General features: G+C 42.7%; 1 protein-coding gene across 1 annotated transcript; it reads left to right on the top strand.

Moving 5' to 3' along the window:
- Window positions 1-878: 878 nt before the first annotated feature.
- LOC110078971 (kazal-type serine protease inhibitor domain-containing protein 1) lies at window positions 879-19,048 on the top strand. The gene is made up of 4 exons (XM_020793673.3): window positions 879-2,441; window positions 15,294-15,454; window positions 15,573-15,717; window positions 18,534-19,048. The coding sequence occupies exons 1-4, from the start codon at window positions 1,877-1,879 to the stop codon at window positions 18,662-18,664; spliced, it is 1,002 nt and encodes a 333-aa protein (XP_020649332.3). The 5' UTR covers window positions 879-1,876; the 3' UTR covers window positions 18,665-19,048.
- Window positions 19,049-20,520: the final 1,472 nt, after the last annotated feature.

Below are 20,520 nucleotides of genomic sequence, written 5' to 3'. Positions count from 1 at the left end.
TCTGTTACTTTGACAATCTTACACAAAATTGTGTGTGTGTGTGTGTGTGTGTGTATTTGTGTGTATGCGCATTTTGGGGGGGAGCAGATCTAGATTTAATCAGATTTTCAAAGGGATCTATCAGCCAAACGCAAAACAAAGCAAGGTAAGAAACAATACTTTAAGGCCAGTGTGTTCCTTTATCTTACAATGCTATCCCTCCAGGCCCTGGATTTTTTTTCAGAACTATCTGCCTGAGATATGAAACAAAAAACAAAGCGACAAATGCCTTCCAACCAAATTTACCAATTACAAAATGGAGGCCAGAATCCTACTGGTGTTCGTGTAAGGCTTACGCAACTTACTGTAGGTTGATTGTGACAAACTGATGGTTGTTAAGTTATTTAAATCTTACATAAACACCAATTGGTTTCAGCCCCCAATCCAGGCTGATCTGCCAAACGTGGATTGATGCAATATTAATTTGCTTTTGCATGTGATTGGAATCTATGTACCAAATGGAAAACATATACACAAGATGGTCCATATCATTATGGCTGGTGAAGACCCATGCAATAATATTGAGGGGGAAGGAGAGAAAGCAGGCATGCTTTTATAAGCATTATTATGGGATAAAGGAAGTGTTATATATTTTATATAAAAACAGATAATAAATCAGTGGCAAACATCTGTCTGTCTGTCTGTCTGTCTGTCTGTCTGTCTTTCTTTCTTTCTTTCTTTCTTTCTTTCTTTCTTTCTTTCTTTCTTTCTTTCTTTCAAGGACCACCTCTTAGGCAGCCAGTTGCCAAGAAAAAGAGAAAGGTCTTGGAGAAGGACAGCAAAGATGGGGCTCAGAGGAGGAAGTCCATAGCTTGGGAACAGCAACAGAGAAGGCCTTCCCTTGTGTCCTCACCAAACACACCTGTGAGGATAATGGGGCTGCAAGAAAGGCTCCCCCCCCCATGGACCCAAGTCATTTAAGGCCTCATAGGTCAAAACCAGCACTTTGAATTATGCCTATATGGTGGCAAATGGTCTGGATGAAAGGCAAGGAATGCCTAAAGAAACTTAAATCATGTATCAACTCTGTTTATCCCACAGTCAGATTGGCATCTAGGAGCACCACTGAAAATCCATCTGTCCCTTTCCTTGATGTCTTCCTTACCACTAAAAACAAAATTGCCACTGACTTTTATAACCCACCCACAGATACCCAGATGTATCTTGACTGGAAATCCTGCGATTCCAAACACATAAAGGGGAATATGATGCAGTCTGGCATTAGAACCAGACATATTTTTAACACCAAAGAAAATTGTAAAAATGAATGCATGAACTCAAGCAACACTTGCTTAAGCACAGTTAATTTTTGTGTGTGTGATATATGCTTGCTCCGCATTTACATAATGGCTGGAATCCTGTTGCTTTTTTATGCAGAACATGTAACAGTCATGCTTAACCAGCAGTTAGCAAGTCCCCACTGGGATTCTCGAGTGTGCACCAAGCCAGCGTGCATGTGTGACCCCAAGTATCTCAGCGGCAACTTGTTAATGACTGAATGTTATGCCTTTTGCCTTCTGCATTCCTAAAAAAGCAATAGGATTTCAGCCAACACATTTATTATCTTGTGATTTGCTTGGTGATTATGAAAGTGTGTTTCTAAGAAATGCAGGAGACATTCTAAGAAAATGTCAGGCACAGCTGTCGGAAGGAGGGATTTCTTTATATGCGTGCTGTTAATACTAACTGCTTTTGAGAACCCTGCAAAACAATTTTTGGGCTATCTGTTCTTCCTTGTTAATGATACGAGAACAGCAGAAATCTGGAGCTAATTTGTGTTTAAAAGTCTGTGTGTTTGCTGTAGATTCATATTCCAAGACTAAACCTGGAATGTGACATGCCCTGTCCTCCTTCTCCTCCTCCTCCCCCCCCCTCCGGCCGCCTTTTCCTTCTGGCTCTGTGCCAAAGATCTTTGCTTCTTCTTCCTTACATTCTCAAGATGAAGCCCCTGGTGGTTATCACTGTGCTGGTCGCCACCCTGGTGAATGTTTCTCAGACCTTCCCTCCCTGGTACCACAGAGGCTGGTTGCGACTGCTGAGAGAAGGGGATGACTGTGGAACCTGCAATTTGGAACTGTGCTCCATGCCGGCAAACTGCCGAGCAGGAACCGTCCTGGACCCGTGCGGCTGCTGTCCTGAATGTGGAAATGTAGAAGGGCAGGCCTGTGACTTGGACGAAGGCAGCAATTTCTATGGGCAGTGCGGAGACCACCTGGAGTGCCGGCTGGATGTGGAGGGCATAAAGTACGGAGAAATCCCCGAGCCACGTTGCGTGTGCAAATCTCAGGAGAGTGTATGTGGACCTGAAGGGAAGACCTACGAAAACATCTGCCAGTTCAAGGAGACTTACACAGGGAAGGAGGGAAACAGCAGCATAAAGCACAAGGGACCGTGCAAATCAGGTAAGAAAAGACAGTACAGAAGGAAGTCTAAATGAAAATGCAGAAAGAAAGATTAAATTATGCCTTATGCTTTTTGAGGGGGTACCTCAATCACTCAGTCACATATCCCAACAGAATGAATATGTATGAGTCACTTTGGGAGTTAAGCAGCTCAGATATTTGTATGTAACAGCACCATTCTATTCAAGTTTATTCAGAGGTAAGTCATAATGACTGGAATCCCGTGTAGGGGGTGGCGTAAAGGGAATCGCTTGCTCCAATGGGCTCTCCTTCACATGACCAGTAGCACAACCAGTTTTGAAATCAGGCATGCAAATGATTGTGTGAAGGACAGCACAGCAGAGGAGAAAAGCGGCTTAACGATTGCTGTTATGTGTATGGTTTCTCTAAATTAGATTTTGGCTACTGTGTACAATGGTAGTTACTATCAGACAGTGGTGGATGTTCTCTCTCTCTCTCTCTCTCTCTCTCTCTCTCTCACACACACACACACACACACACACACACACACACACACACACACACACACACACACACACACACACACACACACACAGAGGGGGGCATTTTGTGCCTCACATGCAGAGACAAGGAAGCATTCACACATGCACACAGGGGGAAACACTTGGGGAAGGAAACCAGCATAGTATAGCTGGCTGATCCTGAGGTGGGGCAGTGCCCCACTTGCTCTTAAGGATAAGTTTCCACTGCTGTGGATTAAGTATGCAGAAACTGGCAGTCCTAGTCTGATAGACAAGCCAGTTATATGTCTGCTCAGAAGTAAACTTTATGGATTTCAATGGCACTTACTTCCAGGTAAGTGTGATAGACTTCAGCCTAGGTCTGTAAGTTGTAATGTTTGGGCTATCTAAGGACACAGAAATTTGCACAATCCACTCTGGAAGAAATCCTTCCTCTCCAAATTCTGGTTCTGCACCTAATATTGGTATCTCTTCAAATAAGCATTCCTGTAAAATAACAAATAGCAGAAATGAGAAGTGACAGCAAAGAAAAGAAATAGGAAACCCCGCTGCTGAAGATTCCTTTTTAAAACTTAAAACTTAAATTTGTTTTGCAAGATCTTGTTTTCTACAGAGTCTAAAAAACCAAGGAAGTAACAAGGAAATACTGATGAAGATCCTTGTGTAACTATGTCATTTGATCTCAAATATCTGCAGGAAAATTTCACCTCTAAGATATTTCATGAAAATGTTGAGATGTTCTGAAATTTAACAAATCAACTGAAAATGTCTGTTTGCTAGCATAGGGGGAGTGGAAAGATCTGCAATACACTACTACAGTTCAAAGCTATGACTTCTTATGTATGTCAATTCAGAATAAAGTCCAAGTAAGGTCCATCTAGATACATACGTGCAGAATTGTGACCTAAGCCAGTCATTTGAAATATGTGCATTTGTTTGATTTAATGCTGAGTATTACACAGAATTGCTATTAGCATTGCCACAGTGCAAACCTCTATTAGAATTTTGGACGTTTTCTTAAAAGTAGATTAATAGACTCTCTTTATTAGACTCTTAGGTAAAAATGTCTCAGCCCTTCCTAGAAAGCTTTTGATTTTCTGTGATTTGCCAATCAAATTGCAAAGTTGCCTCTTCTTCAGCTTTAGATCCTGGGAAGATACTGAGACCCATGGCCAAAACACACAGCTCAAAAATTAGTCCACATCAAGGTATGCAAATATTTTGTGAACACCAATAGGATCCTGGTCTCCATCTGTTAATGTGTGTCAGTGCGGGTCTAATTAAATACATCCTTCCAGTAATCTTAATCAATTCACACAAAGACCATTTTGCTTCAACATACTGCCACTATCCTGAGGTGTTTTTTTTTTCTCATTCGGGTCATTCTTCCCCATATCTGCCGCTTGCCATGCTTTATTCTCAGTATTCAGAGCTGCTAATCACCTCTATATTTTCTTGATGGTACAGATCCACAAATATTGCAATACTTGCAGGTACCCTATTATATCTATAGAACATAGCCAATTTATTACAGAAATTATCACCAGCCTGGTTTAAAAAATTAACATCTTTTTGGATTTTTAATGAGGTAAAACTGATTTGTATAATCTCTTTTCTCCAGATGAGAGGCTGTAAATTATAAGAAGCAAACTTTTTGAAACTCAATATCTTTTCTCCTTAATGTTTCAATCTCTCTTTATAGTCCTGTACCTCAGAGACAGAATGGTGCTAATATTCTCTTGACGAAGTTGTGTACCCTTAGGTACTTACCAGTCTAGCCGAGTAAAGGGGCATGACTGTTCCTTCCTTCAAGGAATTTTAAAGGTTTGTGGGTTACTAGCTGACTTTCTAATGCTGGAGGAAACAGGGGCTCCTGTGACCACCATCTTAGTTTGATCAAAGAATCAACCCATCAATAAAAAAAGTGTGGAATATACAAGCAGAGTTTGAAAAAGTTACATTGCTGGGTAGGATATTCCGAAGGCTGTATCCTCCAAAATCAACATGTTCAAACTAGGTAAATCTCTTTTTAGCCATTGCTAAAATGGGCTTCATGTGTGGAGGCCAAGTAGGAGTACAATTCTAGACCTCTGTGGGTTTCCCCTGTAGATTTTGCAGATTGGTCGTGGCAACTGAAATGAAACTGCCTGAGCATCTTCAGCTGCATGTAAGTAGACTTCTTGTTTGCCTAGTTGCATAGCATGGTTGGAATGCACTCACACATACAGCTTAACATGTGCGGGACAATATATGAAGAGGGGGCTAGAAAACACCCAGAGTCTTATTTTGTGCTAGATAGAGCTGGAGGAGTTCCAGTGTGAAACAACACAAAGGGTACTTCACAAAATTAAAGGAATCTGGTGCTGTGTCCCCTGCCTTGCACTTGGTGGTAGTGTTATCTCCCTGCCCCTCCTTCCTGACATCTGCACACTGAACATAGACATCCAAAAAAGGGCTTGTGTGCTTTGAGCTCTACTGATGCAGCCTTCCTGGACCATCCCAGGACTTGTCAGTGGCTGAGGATGTGGAGCAAATGAGGTTGCCCACCCCCAGATCAATGTATGTGGTGTCCCAAGTGAGCTGAATGGTTTCTGTAACTGAGGCAGAAAATGCCGCATGCATCAATTCTCCTCCCTGACAATAAAAAACACAACAATAACAGATTAGATGCCTAAATTTTACTGCCTTTTCATAGCAACCATCTTTTGCTGCCTGAGACAGCCATCATACTCTTCCTAATGTTAGGGCCGGCCAGCACCGTATGCTTTCCTTCCCCAGATGTCTGTTTGTCTGCTGTACAGTCACTGGGGATTGGGTGGTAAACATAGGTTCTATTTGTAAGTACAACTGCTTGGGCACAGCAGCTCTGAAGAAACTGCATCACTGGAAGGAAACACTTGTGATAGCAGCAAATACACATTGCTCTTTAGAAGTGATTTCATCCTGAGAAAAAGATGAGAACATTGTAGCTAAAAGTGTCTGAGGATATACAGCTATGGCCGGACTTTTATCTCTCTTATTGTCCTTCTCCCCTCACTTCAGACATGTACACACACATCTTGCTTATCTTATCCTTGTAGCTGAGATGGGGGTTGGGGTTCTCTGTTGATCATGTTGCCAGATGCAACAGGAGGTGGTGGTGGGGTTCTCTGTTCTTAAAAAATGCTTGGAAGACTAGGTTTGGAAACATTTTTAGCTTTTTACAGCAAGGAATATTATGTCATACATAAGAAAACAATAACAATTTATGCCATGTACCGCACTTGGGAAGATGTCTGCCCTGTCTCGTGACAATACGTTTTGTTTCCAACAATATTTTAGTTGTGTTCAAAATAACTGTGGAGGGTGCAAATACTTCATCAATGCATGGGTTGTTCAGAGTAAGAACAGTTATGTTTTCTTTCATTCTGCACTTTTGAGAAGCCCAATCCTTCTTGCAATGCGGCTTCATTTATTGCACTCAGAAGACTAGGTTCTCTCCCTCTAGTGGCAAGATTAAAAAATAGGTTTTAAAACAAGCCAAAAAACCTTCCACGTATTTGCCCTTTATACCACACATGGCAATAATTCTACATGGTTCTGAATTGTACAAATTTAGTCTCAAAAGTGGAGCTGAATAACAGCATTGTAATTAACATTAGAATTGTGCATTCCCCTCCCCCCGGAAGCATAATGACTTTAAGAGCTAGATCAAAATGAAAGTTGTAAAATAGAATTTAGTGCCCAAGTGAAATGCTAGTAAATCACACAGTTTGCAGTTATAACTGTCCTTCATGCTGAGTTCAAAATTAACAGCTACCATTTTTGGAGTGGGTGGGCCAGAATTTTCGTAAACAGATGGTTTGACTGCCTCATTGTGCACAGCACTGATAAGTAGAAGAAGAAAAAAAATGTTTTAAAATATTTAAAATTACCAGTGAAATGCTGTGGCTAGACACTGAGTGTCATGAACACCTACATACAGTAGCCTGCTTGAATCTTACATAAGTCTGGGGGATTTAAGCAACCTACCAGCAGTGGCAAACCTTTGGCACTCCAGATTCTTAGACTTCAATTCCCACAATCCCCAGCCTGTATTGCCAGATGTAAGGGATTGTGGAAGAGGTAGTTCAAACCATCTGAAGTGCCACCTCTAGAAATTGTGCCAGGAGTTCAGTCCCAGCAATGGATGTGGGCACCCTAATGTCTAATTTATGTGTTCACTAGAAGTCTTTTGGGATATATTAATATCCCAAGAAGAAGGCTGACCGCCAAAGAATTTATGTTTTTGAATTGTGGTGCTGGATGAGACTCTTGAGAGTCCCCTGGACTGCAAGGAGAACAAACCTATCCAGTCTAAAGGAAATCAACCCTGAGTGCTCACTGGAAGGGCAGATCCTGAAGCTGAGGCTCCAATACTTTGGCCATCTCATGAGAAAAGAACACTCCCTGATGTTGGGAAAGTATGAAAGCAAGAGAAGGGGACGACAGAGGATGAGATGGTTGGACAGTGTCATTGAAGCTACCAACATGAATTTGACCCAACTCCAGGAGGCAGTGGAAGACAGGAGGGCCTGGTGTGCTCTGGTCCATGGGGTCACGAAGAGTCGGACATGACTTAATGACTAAACAAGAACAATATCCCTTAGCCTGAAAGAGTTGAGGTTGAAATAACATTATGAGCTCTTATGGGGAAGGGTGGAGAAGACAAGATCTCTCTCACGCATATGTCTGTACATATTCAATACCTTCATGTGGAATATGTTTTTGACTGTTTGCTGGTCAAAAACAACAACCCTGCAACAAAATAATAATAGACTCATAAAGTGCCTATGTTCACAACTCAGAATTGTGCTATCTGCAGTGGATGTTTCACTCTACCTGAAGACTGAGCTAGCCTTGGATGTTGACTGCTCTGACTCAGCCACAGCCTCAGAGTTGGTGGCTGTGGAACCCTTCCCAAGGAGAAACTACGTGATCCCCTTTTTCAACACCAGGAGATGATGTTTGTAAACACACTGAGGGTAGAGCCATTCAAAGACTGATATACAGTATATCCTTTTAGGCTTGCCTAACTGATTCATGAACAAGCCTAAAATAATGTTATCTATGTTACATACAGCACTGATGTTACCTGTCTGTCATGGGTTGGAGGGAAAGTTCCATCCTATGGGGAGTGGAAGGCGGGACATCAGGAGGAGGGGCTGTACTGTATATATATGTGGAGTTTGTGTGGAGAAGTTAGGGAGAGCTGAAGGAGAGCTGAGAGAAGAAGCTGGAGTGGGAGTCTGTGTGTCAGACAGGGTACTACTGTGTGTCAGTCAGTACCTACCTGATAGGTTCAGGTGTCTGTATGGGTAGCCAGAACTGATAGGTTCAGGGTCTGTGCTTTATTTAAAGGTGTTCTGTGTGAACCCAAACTGGTGTATGTATGATTGAGACTAAGCCACGTTACTGTATCTTATTCACTTGATCATTTTATTTTCCCTGTGTGTTATTTAAATAAACCTTATTCCTTTATTTGTTAAAAATCCATTCCTGGTCTGTGTGACTCCTTACAGGGAATGGTTGGTGGCAGCTTAGTGAAACTGTGGTATATCCCAGTAGGTCTGGGGTTGTCACATTGATTGGTGTCCAGCGTGTGGGATACGACTGGTCCAGTTGTCCAGTGGTACAGCAAAGCCTTGGCAAGTGTGCCCAGAGCAAGGGGGGTCTAGTCAGGGACAATCTGAGAGCGCGTAGGTAATCTTCTAGGCTTACCTCACGGGGAGGTATGCTAGTGGAAGAACGTGTAACCTCAGATTGGTGGGACTAGATTAGGGAGCTCTGAGGCAACCTGTTTTGGCGGGAAAAGGCTGAGGCAAAGCTGAGGAAAGTAGCAGTGATCTAGCCTGTCTGCTGAGAGGCCTAGCAGAGGGGGGTAGACTTTGGCTGGCAACAGTTGCAAGTTAGTGCTGAAGAACAGCAGCAATCTATAGAAGGCTGGTTCTGAGGCAAAAGAAAAAAAAAAGTGGTCGCTTTATTTTGAGGCTTGACTTTTGAAAGCAGCCTGTTCTGGGGGGGGGGGGATTATGCCCTTGACTCGAAGCCAAATGGCAGAAATGGGTGAAGTGGGGGAACCCCAGGTGGACCAAGGTTCTGAGGATGAATTTGGCTCAGTGCAGGATGAGAGCACGGGAGAACGGAACCCAGAACTCAGAAAATTGCTCCTAGCCCAACAGCATGAACTGAGGGTGAGGGAAATGGAGGAAAGATTAGAGAGAGAAAGAAGGGAGGAAAGGGAAAGGCAAAGACAATTCGAAATGGAGAGGGAGAGAGAGAAAATTGCTCTGGAAAAAGAAAGAATGGCGTTTGAGTTAAGAAAATTGGAACTGATGAATCAGAACAATAATAACAATAGAGATTCTGAGGTGGGCCAATTGTCTAAAACTGCCCTGAAGAAATTCCCTGTATACCACAAGGGAGATTGCCCTGAGGTGTTCTTTTCCCTCGTGGAAAGAGCGTTTGTGGACTTCTCAGTAAGGGAAACTGAGAAGATGACCATCATGCGATCTTTAATCAGTGGCAGCCTGGCAGAAGTCTATGCAGAGATGCCAGAGGAGCTGTTAAAAGATTTTGCAGAGTTTAAAAAACTGGTGTTTGCCAGACATGGGATAAATGCGGAACAGCTGAGGCAGAGATTCAGGTCACTCACCAAGAAACCAGAGCAGACTTTTACCCAAGTGGGGGCCCAACTGGTGAGGCTGCTAGAGAAATGGCTATCTCAGGAGGGAACAGAGACCTTTCAGCAGCTCAAAGACCTGATAGCGCTGGAACAGTTTTATTCAGTCCTGCATGGGGAACTGAAGTTCCAGGTGAGGGAAAGGAAACCGAAATCTGTGGCAGAGGCGGCCGAGATCGCAGATTTTATTTCCCAAATAAGAAAGCCCTTAGGTGAGGGGAAATCTATAGGTAAACCTAAGGAAACCTACAGCAAGTACTCTCAGGGACCAGGAAGAAACCAGCAAGGGGGAGGGGCCCATGGTGAAGGGAAGCCCTCAGACACGAAACCAAGACCTCAGATTTTGGAGGGAAAACCAAAACAGGATGAGACAGACTCAAAATACAGCAGAAAATGTTATTTCTGTCAAGGAAAGGGCCATCTAATCTCAGAGTGTGAGAAATTAAAGCAGCTAAAAGGAAATATGCCTCATGATTTGAGTGGAACCAAGCCAAAAGCTGTGTTCTGTGTCCAGAAAGAGCAAAGCTCCTTGTCACTGAGGGAGCCTGTTGCCATGGCTACTCAATCTGGAACAGTTACATCTGCTGATCAGGCTGAGGAAAATGGTCCTCTTGTGGAGGTCAAGCGCTGCTTGCTAGTGAGAACAGATTCGCAGTTGTTTGAAACCGCAGGGGTGGACGTAGGAATACTTGACCATCAGTATAGGGGGCTGAGGGATACTTGTTCCCAGGTGACCCTGTGCCATCCAGATATTATTCCTAGGGAGTATATAATCCCGAATGAGAGCATGAAGGTGGCAGGGATTGAGGGACAGGTGATCTCGCTGCCAGTAGCTGAGGTACCTGTGAACTTTCAAGGCTGGAGGGGAGTTTGGCGGCTAGCGATTTCATCGACTCTGCCAGCAGCCGTGCTCGTGGGAAATGACCTGGCTGAACATGTGAAACGGGTGCTAGTGATTACACGCTCACAAGCTAACACAGGGACAGTTCAAGGGGGTATTGGAGAGCCCGAGACAGAAGCAGAGGGGAGTTCCGAAGCTGTGGTGGAAACCTTAACCACAGACAGCCGATTTGGCCAAGAGCAAAAGGCAGACGCCACTCTCCAAAAGTGTTTTGAACAGGTGACAGACGCCCAGCTAACACCTGAAACCCCAGTGAGATTTTGTGAGAAAAAGGGAATTTTATATAGAGAGACCCTGAGGAATATCTCAAAAGGGGGAGATGGGATCAGAAGTCAGCTAGTGGTACCTGAAAAGTATCGCCCCATGATCTTACAAAGGGGGCACTCTGACATGTTTGCTGCGCACTTAGGGGTGAACAAAACACAGCAGAGAATTACACAGAATTTTTACTGGCCTGAAATAGGGAAGCAGATCAGGGAGTTCTGTAAACAATGTGATGTGTGTCAGAGGCAGGGGAATAACCGTGACAGGACCAAAGCAAAGTTGTGCCCTTTGCCTGTGATTGACACTCCGTTCAAATGCATAGGGGTGGATATTGTGGGACCTTTGCCCAAGGCCACAAAGAGGGGGAACCGGTTCATTCTCACCATTGTGGACCATGCCACGAGGTACCCTGAAGCCATTCCCTTGACTAACATTGAAACTAACACAGTGGCAGATGCCTTGGTGGGGTATATGTCCAGGATGGGATTCGCCTCAAAAATAATCACAGATTTGGGCACATCGTTTACATCGAAGCTCATGAAACGGTTATGGCAAATCTGTGGAATCAAACACAAGGAAACCACTGCCTATCACCCTGAAAGTAATGGGTTAATGGAGAAGTTCAATGGGACTCTAATGCGCATGATTAGGGCTTACTTGGCAGAGAATCCAAACAATTGGGACCAGAAGCTGCAATCCCTTTTGTTTGCTTATCAATCAGTGCCACAAGCCAGTACCGGGTTCAGTCCGTTTGAACTTTTGTTTGGGAGAAGGGTGAAAGGGCCACTCAATTTAATCAAACAAAATTGGGAGCAGATCACCCAGGATGACCCACAAGACGTTGTGACATATATAGACTCTTTAAGGAATGACCTAAAGAGAAACCTAGAGCTAGCAGCAGAGACCCTGCAAGCTCAAAAGGTCAGAAAGAAAGCTTGGGATGACCAGGAAGGCAGGGAGAGGCACTTTAACCCAGGGGAGGAAGTGCTTTGGCCTAGGCTCTGCAAAGAGAACAAACTGCAGCTGGGTAGCCCAGAAATAAAATACTTGGGTCACATAGTAGGGGGAGGAGTGATCGAACCCCTAGAGGCCAAAATAGAAGCCGTTCGTGATTGGCCCAGACCCAACACCAAGAAAAAAGTCAAATCATTTCTTGGGTTGGTGGGCTACTACAGAAAGTTCATCCCGAGGTTTAGCGAGATAGCGACTCCGCTGACCGATCTGACGAGGAAGAAGACTGATGACCGCATCCCGTGGACCAGCGACTGTGAGGAGGCGTTCCAGAGGTTGAAGGAGGCCCTCATCAACTATCCAGTGCTGCGTGCTCCAGACTTCGACCGGGAGTTCATCATCTACACCGATGCGTCTAACAGCGGGGTAGGAGCAGTTCTTTGCCAGGAGGATGAAAATGGTGACCAGCATCCAGTGTCCTACCTGAGTAGGAAGCTCCAGAAAGGTGAGAGACATTTGGCAACCGTGGAAAAGGAGTGCCTGGCCATAGTCTACGCGAACCAGAAGGCCAAGCCTTACATCTGGGGAAGACATTTTGTTCTGTGCACTGACCATTCACCACTGCAATGGTTAAAGACAATGAAAACCCACAATAGTAAACTTATGAGGTGGGCTTTAAACCTACAAGACTATGACTTTGAAGTGAAGGTGGTCAGAGGGTCAGTGAACTGTGTTGCTGACGCCTTGTCAAGAAGACCCGAAGAATGAAGACGGCGGAAGGGACATGGACTATGTATATATTTTGGTGACCAAAAAGTTAAATGTACCTGTTGTTTATTAAACATGCCTGGTTTGTATGAATAAAGGTAACTTGATGTATTGTAAATGGTAAATGTTTAAATGCCTAATTGATATGTTTATCCTAGAGTAAGTATGGTATTGTATGTTAATGTATAACTGTTTTTGTATGTTTTGGATCCAGGTTGTTTTTTGGAGAAAAGCACCTTAGCTTTCCCCCTACAAAACAACTTATAAAGAGGGGAGGTGTTACATACAGCACTGATGTTACCTGTCTGTCATGGGTTGGAGGGAAAGTTCCATCCTATGGGGAGTGGAAGGCGGGACATCAGGAGGAGGGGCTGTACTGTATATATATGTGGAGTTTGTGTGGAGAAGTTAGGGAGAGCTGAAGGAGAGCTGAGAGAAGAAGCTGGAGTGGGAGTCTGTGTGTCAGACAGGGTACTACTGTGTGTCAGTCAGTACCTACCTGATAGGTTCAGGTGTCTGTATGGGTAGCCAGAACTGATAGGTTCAGGGTCTGTGCTTTATTTAAAGGTGTTCTGTGTGAACCCAAACTGGTGTATGTATGATTGAGACTAAGCCACGTTACTGTATCTTATTCACTTGATCATTTTATTTTCCCTGTGTGTTATTTAAATAAACCTTATTCCTTTATTTGTTAAAAATCCATTCCTGGTCTGTGTGACTCCTTACAGGGAATGGTTGTGGCAGCTTAGTGAAACTGTGGTATATCCCAGTAGGTCTGGGGTTGTCACAATCTATTCACAAAAATGAGCACTATCTTACAAGAAGGATCACAAAATTCAACCTATCAAACAAGAAGTGTGAATATGTTCTCCCATTTAATATTTTACAGTCTTTACTGCCACAGGCCTGTGAATGTTTACTCAGAAGTAAGTCCATCTCATTGTGGAAATATAGAAGTATGTTAAGGATTACAGCCGATCTGCTATTTATTTGTTTGTTTTATTTATAGGCCACTTCTTCCCTGATTAGTGATTAATATGACTGAAGTACAGACTAGTCTGTTTATAACCCAACACCTATTGCTACCTTTTACACAAACTTTCCTGAGTGTTCTACACAATCAGCAATAAGGACAATTCTAATGCCTTTGAAGTCAAAACAAAGTCCTCTATTTGAAAGATTTCTGAATCCAGTATCAAAAGGGAAAGTATTTGAGGGCCTTGAAGCTCTCTATCACACCTAGCATTTGGACAACAGATTAGATGGGTACACGAGTCCCTCATTTAAGGTCTTGCAGAGAGGGGTGGGTGCTAGGGCAACAACATCCCATTCCCTGAGATCTCAGGGCCAGCATCTGAGACGGGGGGGGGGGGCAGACCTTTGTGATGTCACAGAAGCAGAGCAGGCAAGAACTGGAAGGCAATCTGGAACTTCTTCTAGGCCAGCTGACTGGAGAGACACAAAGGGAATCCTGGTAAAACTGGCCCCTACTCTTCCAAACCCTGGCCCATTAGGTAATATGACAACTCAAAGTAAGTTGGAAAACCTATGGTTTTGTTCTTGGAAAAGTAGCAAAATATGTCAGGCAGCTACAGTAGTGACTGCCATCTGTGACAGGGTGCTCATCCCAGACAACTTTACTTACAGCATACATAATATGTAAGGAGTTTTTCTGATCCCTATGCTGCTGCTGGCACTTGCAGAGGGGCCTCCGGAAAACCAGAGATTCCCCCTCCCCACCAAATCCTGTACCACCTGCTGCCAGGGCTTCTGTTTGTAACACTGGTGCCCCACTCCTTGCCTTGCTTCACATGGCATGAAAGGCCCAAGTGCACACTCTCATCAATGGTTTTCCCCCGCTGCCTTCCCCTTGCTCCTGGCATTTTGGGAGCACAAGTACAGCATGCATATAACTTCACAGTGCACTACTGCGCCCTTATGCCAGTTGGCAATGGGAAGGAGAAGACTGCCGAGAAACAGCAAGGTAAAAATATAGTCTTCTCTAGACAGTCCACTGTGAGATTTGTCTCCCTACCTGGAAACCTGGAGGAGCATTAAAATTCAACTGATGCCCTGAGCTCCGGTATCTCTGGTGAAAAATGGTGCATAATTCTTGATTCTTGACCCACGTCTGACAGCCTTTCCTTTCCAACTCATACATGGGTCAAATACTTCTTTTTCCTCTTCTTCCTGCCATTTCCATAATCCCATTAACACACCTGCAGTTCCCTTAGCCAAGGGCCTTACAAGGTGAGAGGCTCAGTGTTCATTGAAACACGTCTTTCAAATGTATCCTAATTAAAATTCACAATTGACCCTCAGTTTGTTCACACTGGCATATAGATCCGTATATGGGATTGCTGGTAGTACAGTTTGAATTGAGCCAAATGATGGCATCCACACATTTTTCTCCTGGAATCAATCCTTCCTTCCTCTTGAAGAGCTGTTGCACACTTTTCTGGCACATCCCTAGGGCATGTATTCTTTTTTGCAAGATTTAGTGGGAGAAAAGGACCCATAACAAGATATCCAGTGGCGACAGAAGGATTGCTCAAGTGAGAGTTAAAATAATTTCATTTAAGAACTTTTTAAGCGTGGACCCAGTGTGAACAGGCCTACTGTTGCTGTGTCTTCTGCCATATGTTAGGCTCAGAGAACAGAAAAAAAAGGAGGAGCTGTTATTTAAGGTGATGCATAGCTTTACCCTAACAAGTTTCACCTCTGGAATGAGTTCTCCTTGTAAAATGTAATTTTTATCATCATCTTCTCAACTGTGTCTCTTCCAGGTCCTGTTATTTCCTTGCCACCTCAAGACACTCAGAATTTCACAGGAAATGACATCATTTTTGGTTGTGAGGTATCTGCCTATCCCATGCCACATCTTGAATGGAAAAAAAAGGGGAGTAAAAGGTTTCTGCCTGGAGATGATGCCCATATTTCAATACAGGTAAACCGTACAAGGTTGGTAGTTATGGGGAGAATTACAAGGTATTGAGAAGTCAATGGAAGGTAAGTGGGGAGGATTTAATCTTAAATATTTACCATTTGTTTTTCATCTTTCTCAGGCAAGAGGTGGACCTCGGAAATACAGTGTGACAGGATGGCTACAAATTGAAGGAATCAGAAAATCAGATGAAGGTGTCTATATATGCCAAACAAAAAACAAATACGGTTTTGCCTATTCATCTGCCTGGCTGAAAGTTATAGATGGTAAATCACTATTTTGACATTTGGGTCTGTAACAAAAGGAGCTAACTTTTTTTAATATTTATTTTTTAACTACTAGGAATAGGGTAGGGAATACAAAAGGTGGGGGAAAGGGAAAAGATTAGAGGATAGGAGAACACAGAGTATACAATTGTCCAAACTATTCATATTTCAATAACATATGAACTTTCTGCTTTTTTTAACTACAGTGGTGCCTCGCTTAGCGATCGCTCCGTTGAGAGATGAAATCGCTTAGCGATGGACTTTTGGCCATCGCTGGAGCAATCGCTTAGCGATGTCCTCTATGGCTAAAATTCGCTTTGTGATGATCGCGGGGAAGCGATCATGGCAAAGCAAACTTTTTTAAACAGCTGATCGGCGGTTCCAAAATGGCCACCGCAAAAACAAAATGGCCGCCACTGTTTTGCCTCGCTGTAGAGGTACCCAAAATGGCCGCCGCTATGGAGGAATTTCGCTTTAAGGTAAGTTTTTAGCCCACAGGAACGTATTAAACACGTTTTAATACGTTCCTATGGGCTTTTTAATATTGCTTAGCGATTAAATCACCTAGCGATGTTTTTTCCGGAATGGATTAACATCACTAAGTGAGGCACCACTGTATTTGATTACCCTCCAGCTATCAACTTATAGTTACATTTTAGTTTAAATCTGATACTCCAACACTATGAGGAAACGGAGACCATTTGTAAAATACATCCCATCATTCAATTTCCTTTTGATTTGGACAGTCATTCAGCATGCCTGAAAGAGTATCCCTACAAAAGGAACCAACTTTCAATGGTTAGTTGCTTAATCTGCCAATAGTAATCCAAATGGTGTATTTTCAACCCAAATCTGTATTTTCAACCAGTAAGCAGTTAAAGGTTGTTTCACAGTCAATAACTTGACAACTTGATGAACCACATGATGAACTGCTTCCTTATTTTTAGTGTAATGTTAGGCCAATCCATAGCTATCAAAGGCTGAACTATGGCTCATTTCCTAAAGGGGAAGGTTGAGCTATCATGTATATTGAACCATTAGAATAAAAGTAAGTTTGAGTTTTCTAGATGTATTTTACCATCCACCCCCCAAAGTGTCGTGGCATCTCTAAAACTACAGAACAAGCTCCAGGCTGCAAAGCAATTAAAAGTATAATGGGGGAGAGGGAAAATAGATAGTAGGGGGCCAGAAGAGAAGATGACTTAATGTCCAAACTAAAGATCTTGACTTGGAAGATCACATCATAAAACTGGGCCTTGGGACCAGCTCTACCAATGGAGAGAATGGGAAAGCATCTTTAAGTTTCAGATCTGAGATGTCATGAAAGGGCAGCTTTGGTGCTACTGTTACTGGTGTAGTTTTACTACCAGGAATGGGGAAAACCTCTTGTGGATTATTTTTTCTTTTTCTTTGGTCTCAGGTACTTAGCTGGCTTTGGGTATGCTCTTTGACATGAATGGGTGGGTGGATGGGGCATTTGTTGCTTCTCCTCATGCAGCAAAACATATTGGACAAGCCCCATCTTGTGTATAAATACCAATAGACTCTACTTGTCTTCCTCTACCTTTCCCCCGGCAATTCCCCCACTTGGCTAGAGCTTAGTGGTGGTCAAGATGCAGAACCTTTATATAAGATTGTTCAAGGCCAGGCACAGGGATGATACTATCATCATGTGGCAGGTGCTATAGACTTCCAGAACTTGGGACACTAACTTTTGCAAGCTCTGCACTTTAGTTGGACTACAATTTGTGGTAGCTGCCTCTGCTCCCAATGCAATATAACAATGCTGCAGAGTAGAACACTGGTGGTGGTGAATCTACTTTTAAATATTTCCATACAAAAACCCACAGTTGATTATTTCTCATTTTAGCAATGTAGAATCATTCAGAGCCAGATAATAAACAATTCTACAGGCTTTCCAGGGCCACACTGGCAGTGTGTGTGTGTGAGGATAGTAATCCAATAAAGCTGGAGGGCACTAGTTTGGTGGAAACAGTCCTTGCAAATAATTCAGAGGTGTACTTACATTTTCCCCACCTGTGCTATAGGAGGGACTGAAGTATGGAAACTTGAAGAGGACAAGATTCTTCCCTACAGCATACAATGAGTTAGTGTGAGGCAGGGATTCCCTGGCATGAAATTAAGGTATTGTAGTTATGGCAGCATATTCACTGCTCCACAAATCTGCAGCTTTCACAGTTTAGTAAGATCTTGTTGATTCCATCTTGCATCCACCGTAGTCATTCTGTCCAGTGATAAAGTTTCACAGGAGTGGTAATTCATCAACATCTGTAGGGCAAAAGGTTCCACAACTGTAGTTTGACAGAATTTGGTTGTACCTCCTTTGAAAATATTGTAATGCAGAAGATGGACTATTTTTTCCTGTCTTTCCAAACTTTGATTAATGTAACATATGCTTTGCTGAGAACTTAGAAACGCTGCCTTTTAAAACCACAAGTACCAGAATCCTTCAGCCAATATGACTTCTGTCTGTGCTGGCTAAAAGGTTCTGAATGTTGTGGTCCAAACAAGTAACATGTCCAGGATTAGTTATTTGGCAGAATATCTGCTGTTTTCATGCCCCCATATCCTGCCCCTATTAAGCTGACACTGAGTCAAACTTAATGTGAATCAGTCCAGTTGATTCTAGCTGGTTGTAGTTCTAAATCTAAGGCACACACTGTCCTCCAGCTCAGTTAGATGAAATCTTCTGGAAGCAAAGCAGAAGGTATTTCTCTTACCAACCTATATGGACACTCTCCCAATTATATATATATTTTCAACAAAATTAAGACCACTACTGTCTTACTCTGCAGCCTCAGCCTCATTTCAGAATATCCCTGGCGACTGGGCCACAAGAGATGCCACAGATTATGGAGATTATCTTGACTCTGCGGAAGAAGAAGAAGAAGAAGACGGATATGGATCTGGGGATGATGAGAAATGAAACAAGTGCAAGTTGCAACCAATCAGTTGTATCCAACGTTCTCCTTCAATCTTGTTTTATTTGTTTGCTCTGTATTGTGCTACCATCTCAAAATACCAACAAAAAATCTTGTCACATTCTAGAAATGATCAGTAGCATTAGGCCAGAAGACCTGAGAGCCAGTGTGGTATAGCAAATACAGTACAGCATATAATAGAGCAAGAAGTCCACAGCAAGCAATGAGGCTTACTGGATTATTTTTGGCTAGTCAATGTCTTTCAGCCTTTCTTACCTCACAGGGTTGTTGTGACGATAGCCGGAGATACAGGCTGGAGCTTCTTGGCAGAAAAGAATATTTATCTAGTATGTAACTATTAAGAAATAAAGAAAAACCATATCATAACATTTCTGTTATGCTGGAATAATGATTAACCTCTGTATCGACTATGCTAAGAATTTGGTGCAGTGATTTTACAAGTGATATAGCCAGAATTCTAACCGTGTAAGTATACTGCCTATATCTTCAGCCCTCCAGTCTGGACACTGTGACCTAGGTCTCAGTTAGTCACCCTATGACTTTGCCATGCCACTTTGGATTTGCCCATGGGGGCTGGTTAATGTTCATTCATATAATACTGAAATCCTGTTGCAGAGTTACACAATTATATAATTTTTAGTTATGCACTGCCATAAGTTAAGAAATCTTTCTCTTTGTTATCTGTTGTGGCCAAGTTATGTGACTTAGAATGCAACATATAACATCTGTGGAGGCTTCTTAACTTTATGGTAATTCAGTTCCAAATGTTATACTGTTTGTGTAACTGTGCATCAGGATTTCAGCCATAGTTTTAAAAGCCCTAATAGAGGAAACCAGGTGACAGAGGGCAAAATTCAGCCTATTGTTCCCCTTCTTAGGGTATCGTTCTATATCTGTATTTCTTATATAGAAGAATAGTCTGTCATGTAACCCCTCATCTGTGGCAATTATTGTCAATGTTGATGGAGCATCAGCCAAAACTAAGCTTGCATCTTTTCCGATCTATATAGAGTTCATCTGAGAGAAATTACACTTCATGACAAATATATATGATAGTCCCAATCCAACATTTTAGGAGAAAACACACTAATTCTGCCAAGGGGCACATATTGTATATAAGAGTGCTTCTCACACTTAAAGGGGGGGGGAACAGCAGCACCATCTTATCTAAAAGTGTTTCAGAGCTTTACTAGGGAACATTGAGGGTGTACCGACATAACTCTAGAATTTAGACCTCACAATCTTCTTGATCAGGAGTCTTTTTAAAAAGATAGCTGTGATGTTTGCCCCTTGTGGCCCCTGTTTGTCTCCCCAAAACAGAGAGCTCACAAAGGCAAACCAAAAAAAGACCCTGCTCTCTCAGGGAACCTGTTACTTCACAAGCACTCTGCACATGCTTTGAAAGATCTAGCCCAATTAAACAAAGTGCAGGGATTTGATCAGAAATTGCCATGTCCCAATTTCTGATCCAATCTCTGTAGTTTATTTTCACTTTAGCCATGGGTAAAGTCACTGGAATAGAACTTATTGCCTTGATGGTAACAGCCTGGTTTGGGAGAATTTGTTCTTTAGGAATCACATCAGGATGACACAGGGTTATATTATATTATCAACCACTCCTACATAAGACTTTCCATTAATAAGAATCCATTCACCAGGATTATGTATTAAAATATCTTCTGCATATATAATAAATAATAAAATAATAATTTACTAAAAAACAATGAATGACCTGGGCTAGTGGCAGATCAGAATTTTCTGTTGTGCCAGTTGCCATGGAGACACAACTACCATTGTTACTGCTTCTCTCAGTGGCTCCAGCTGGTTTTAAACAATAAGC

This window comes from Pogona vitticeps, chromosome 1 (assembly GCF_051106095.1).
Source record: "Pogona vitticeps strain Pit_001003342236 chromosome 1, PviZW2.1, whole genome shotgun sequence".
In the NCBI taxonomy this organism is placed as follows: domain Eukaryota; kingdom Metazoa; phylum Chordata; class Lepidosauria; order Squamata; family Agamidae; genus Pogona; species Pogona vitticeps.
This window is presented reverse-complemented; position numbering and strand designations above follow the sequence as displayed.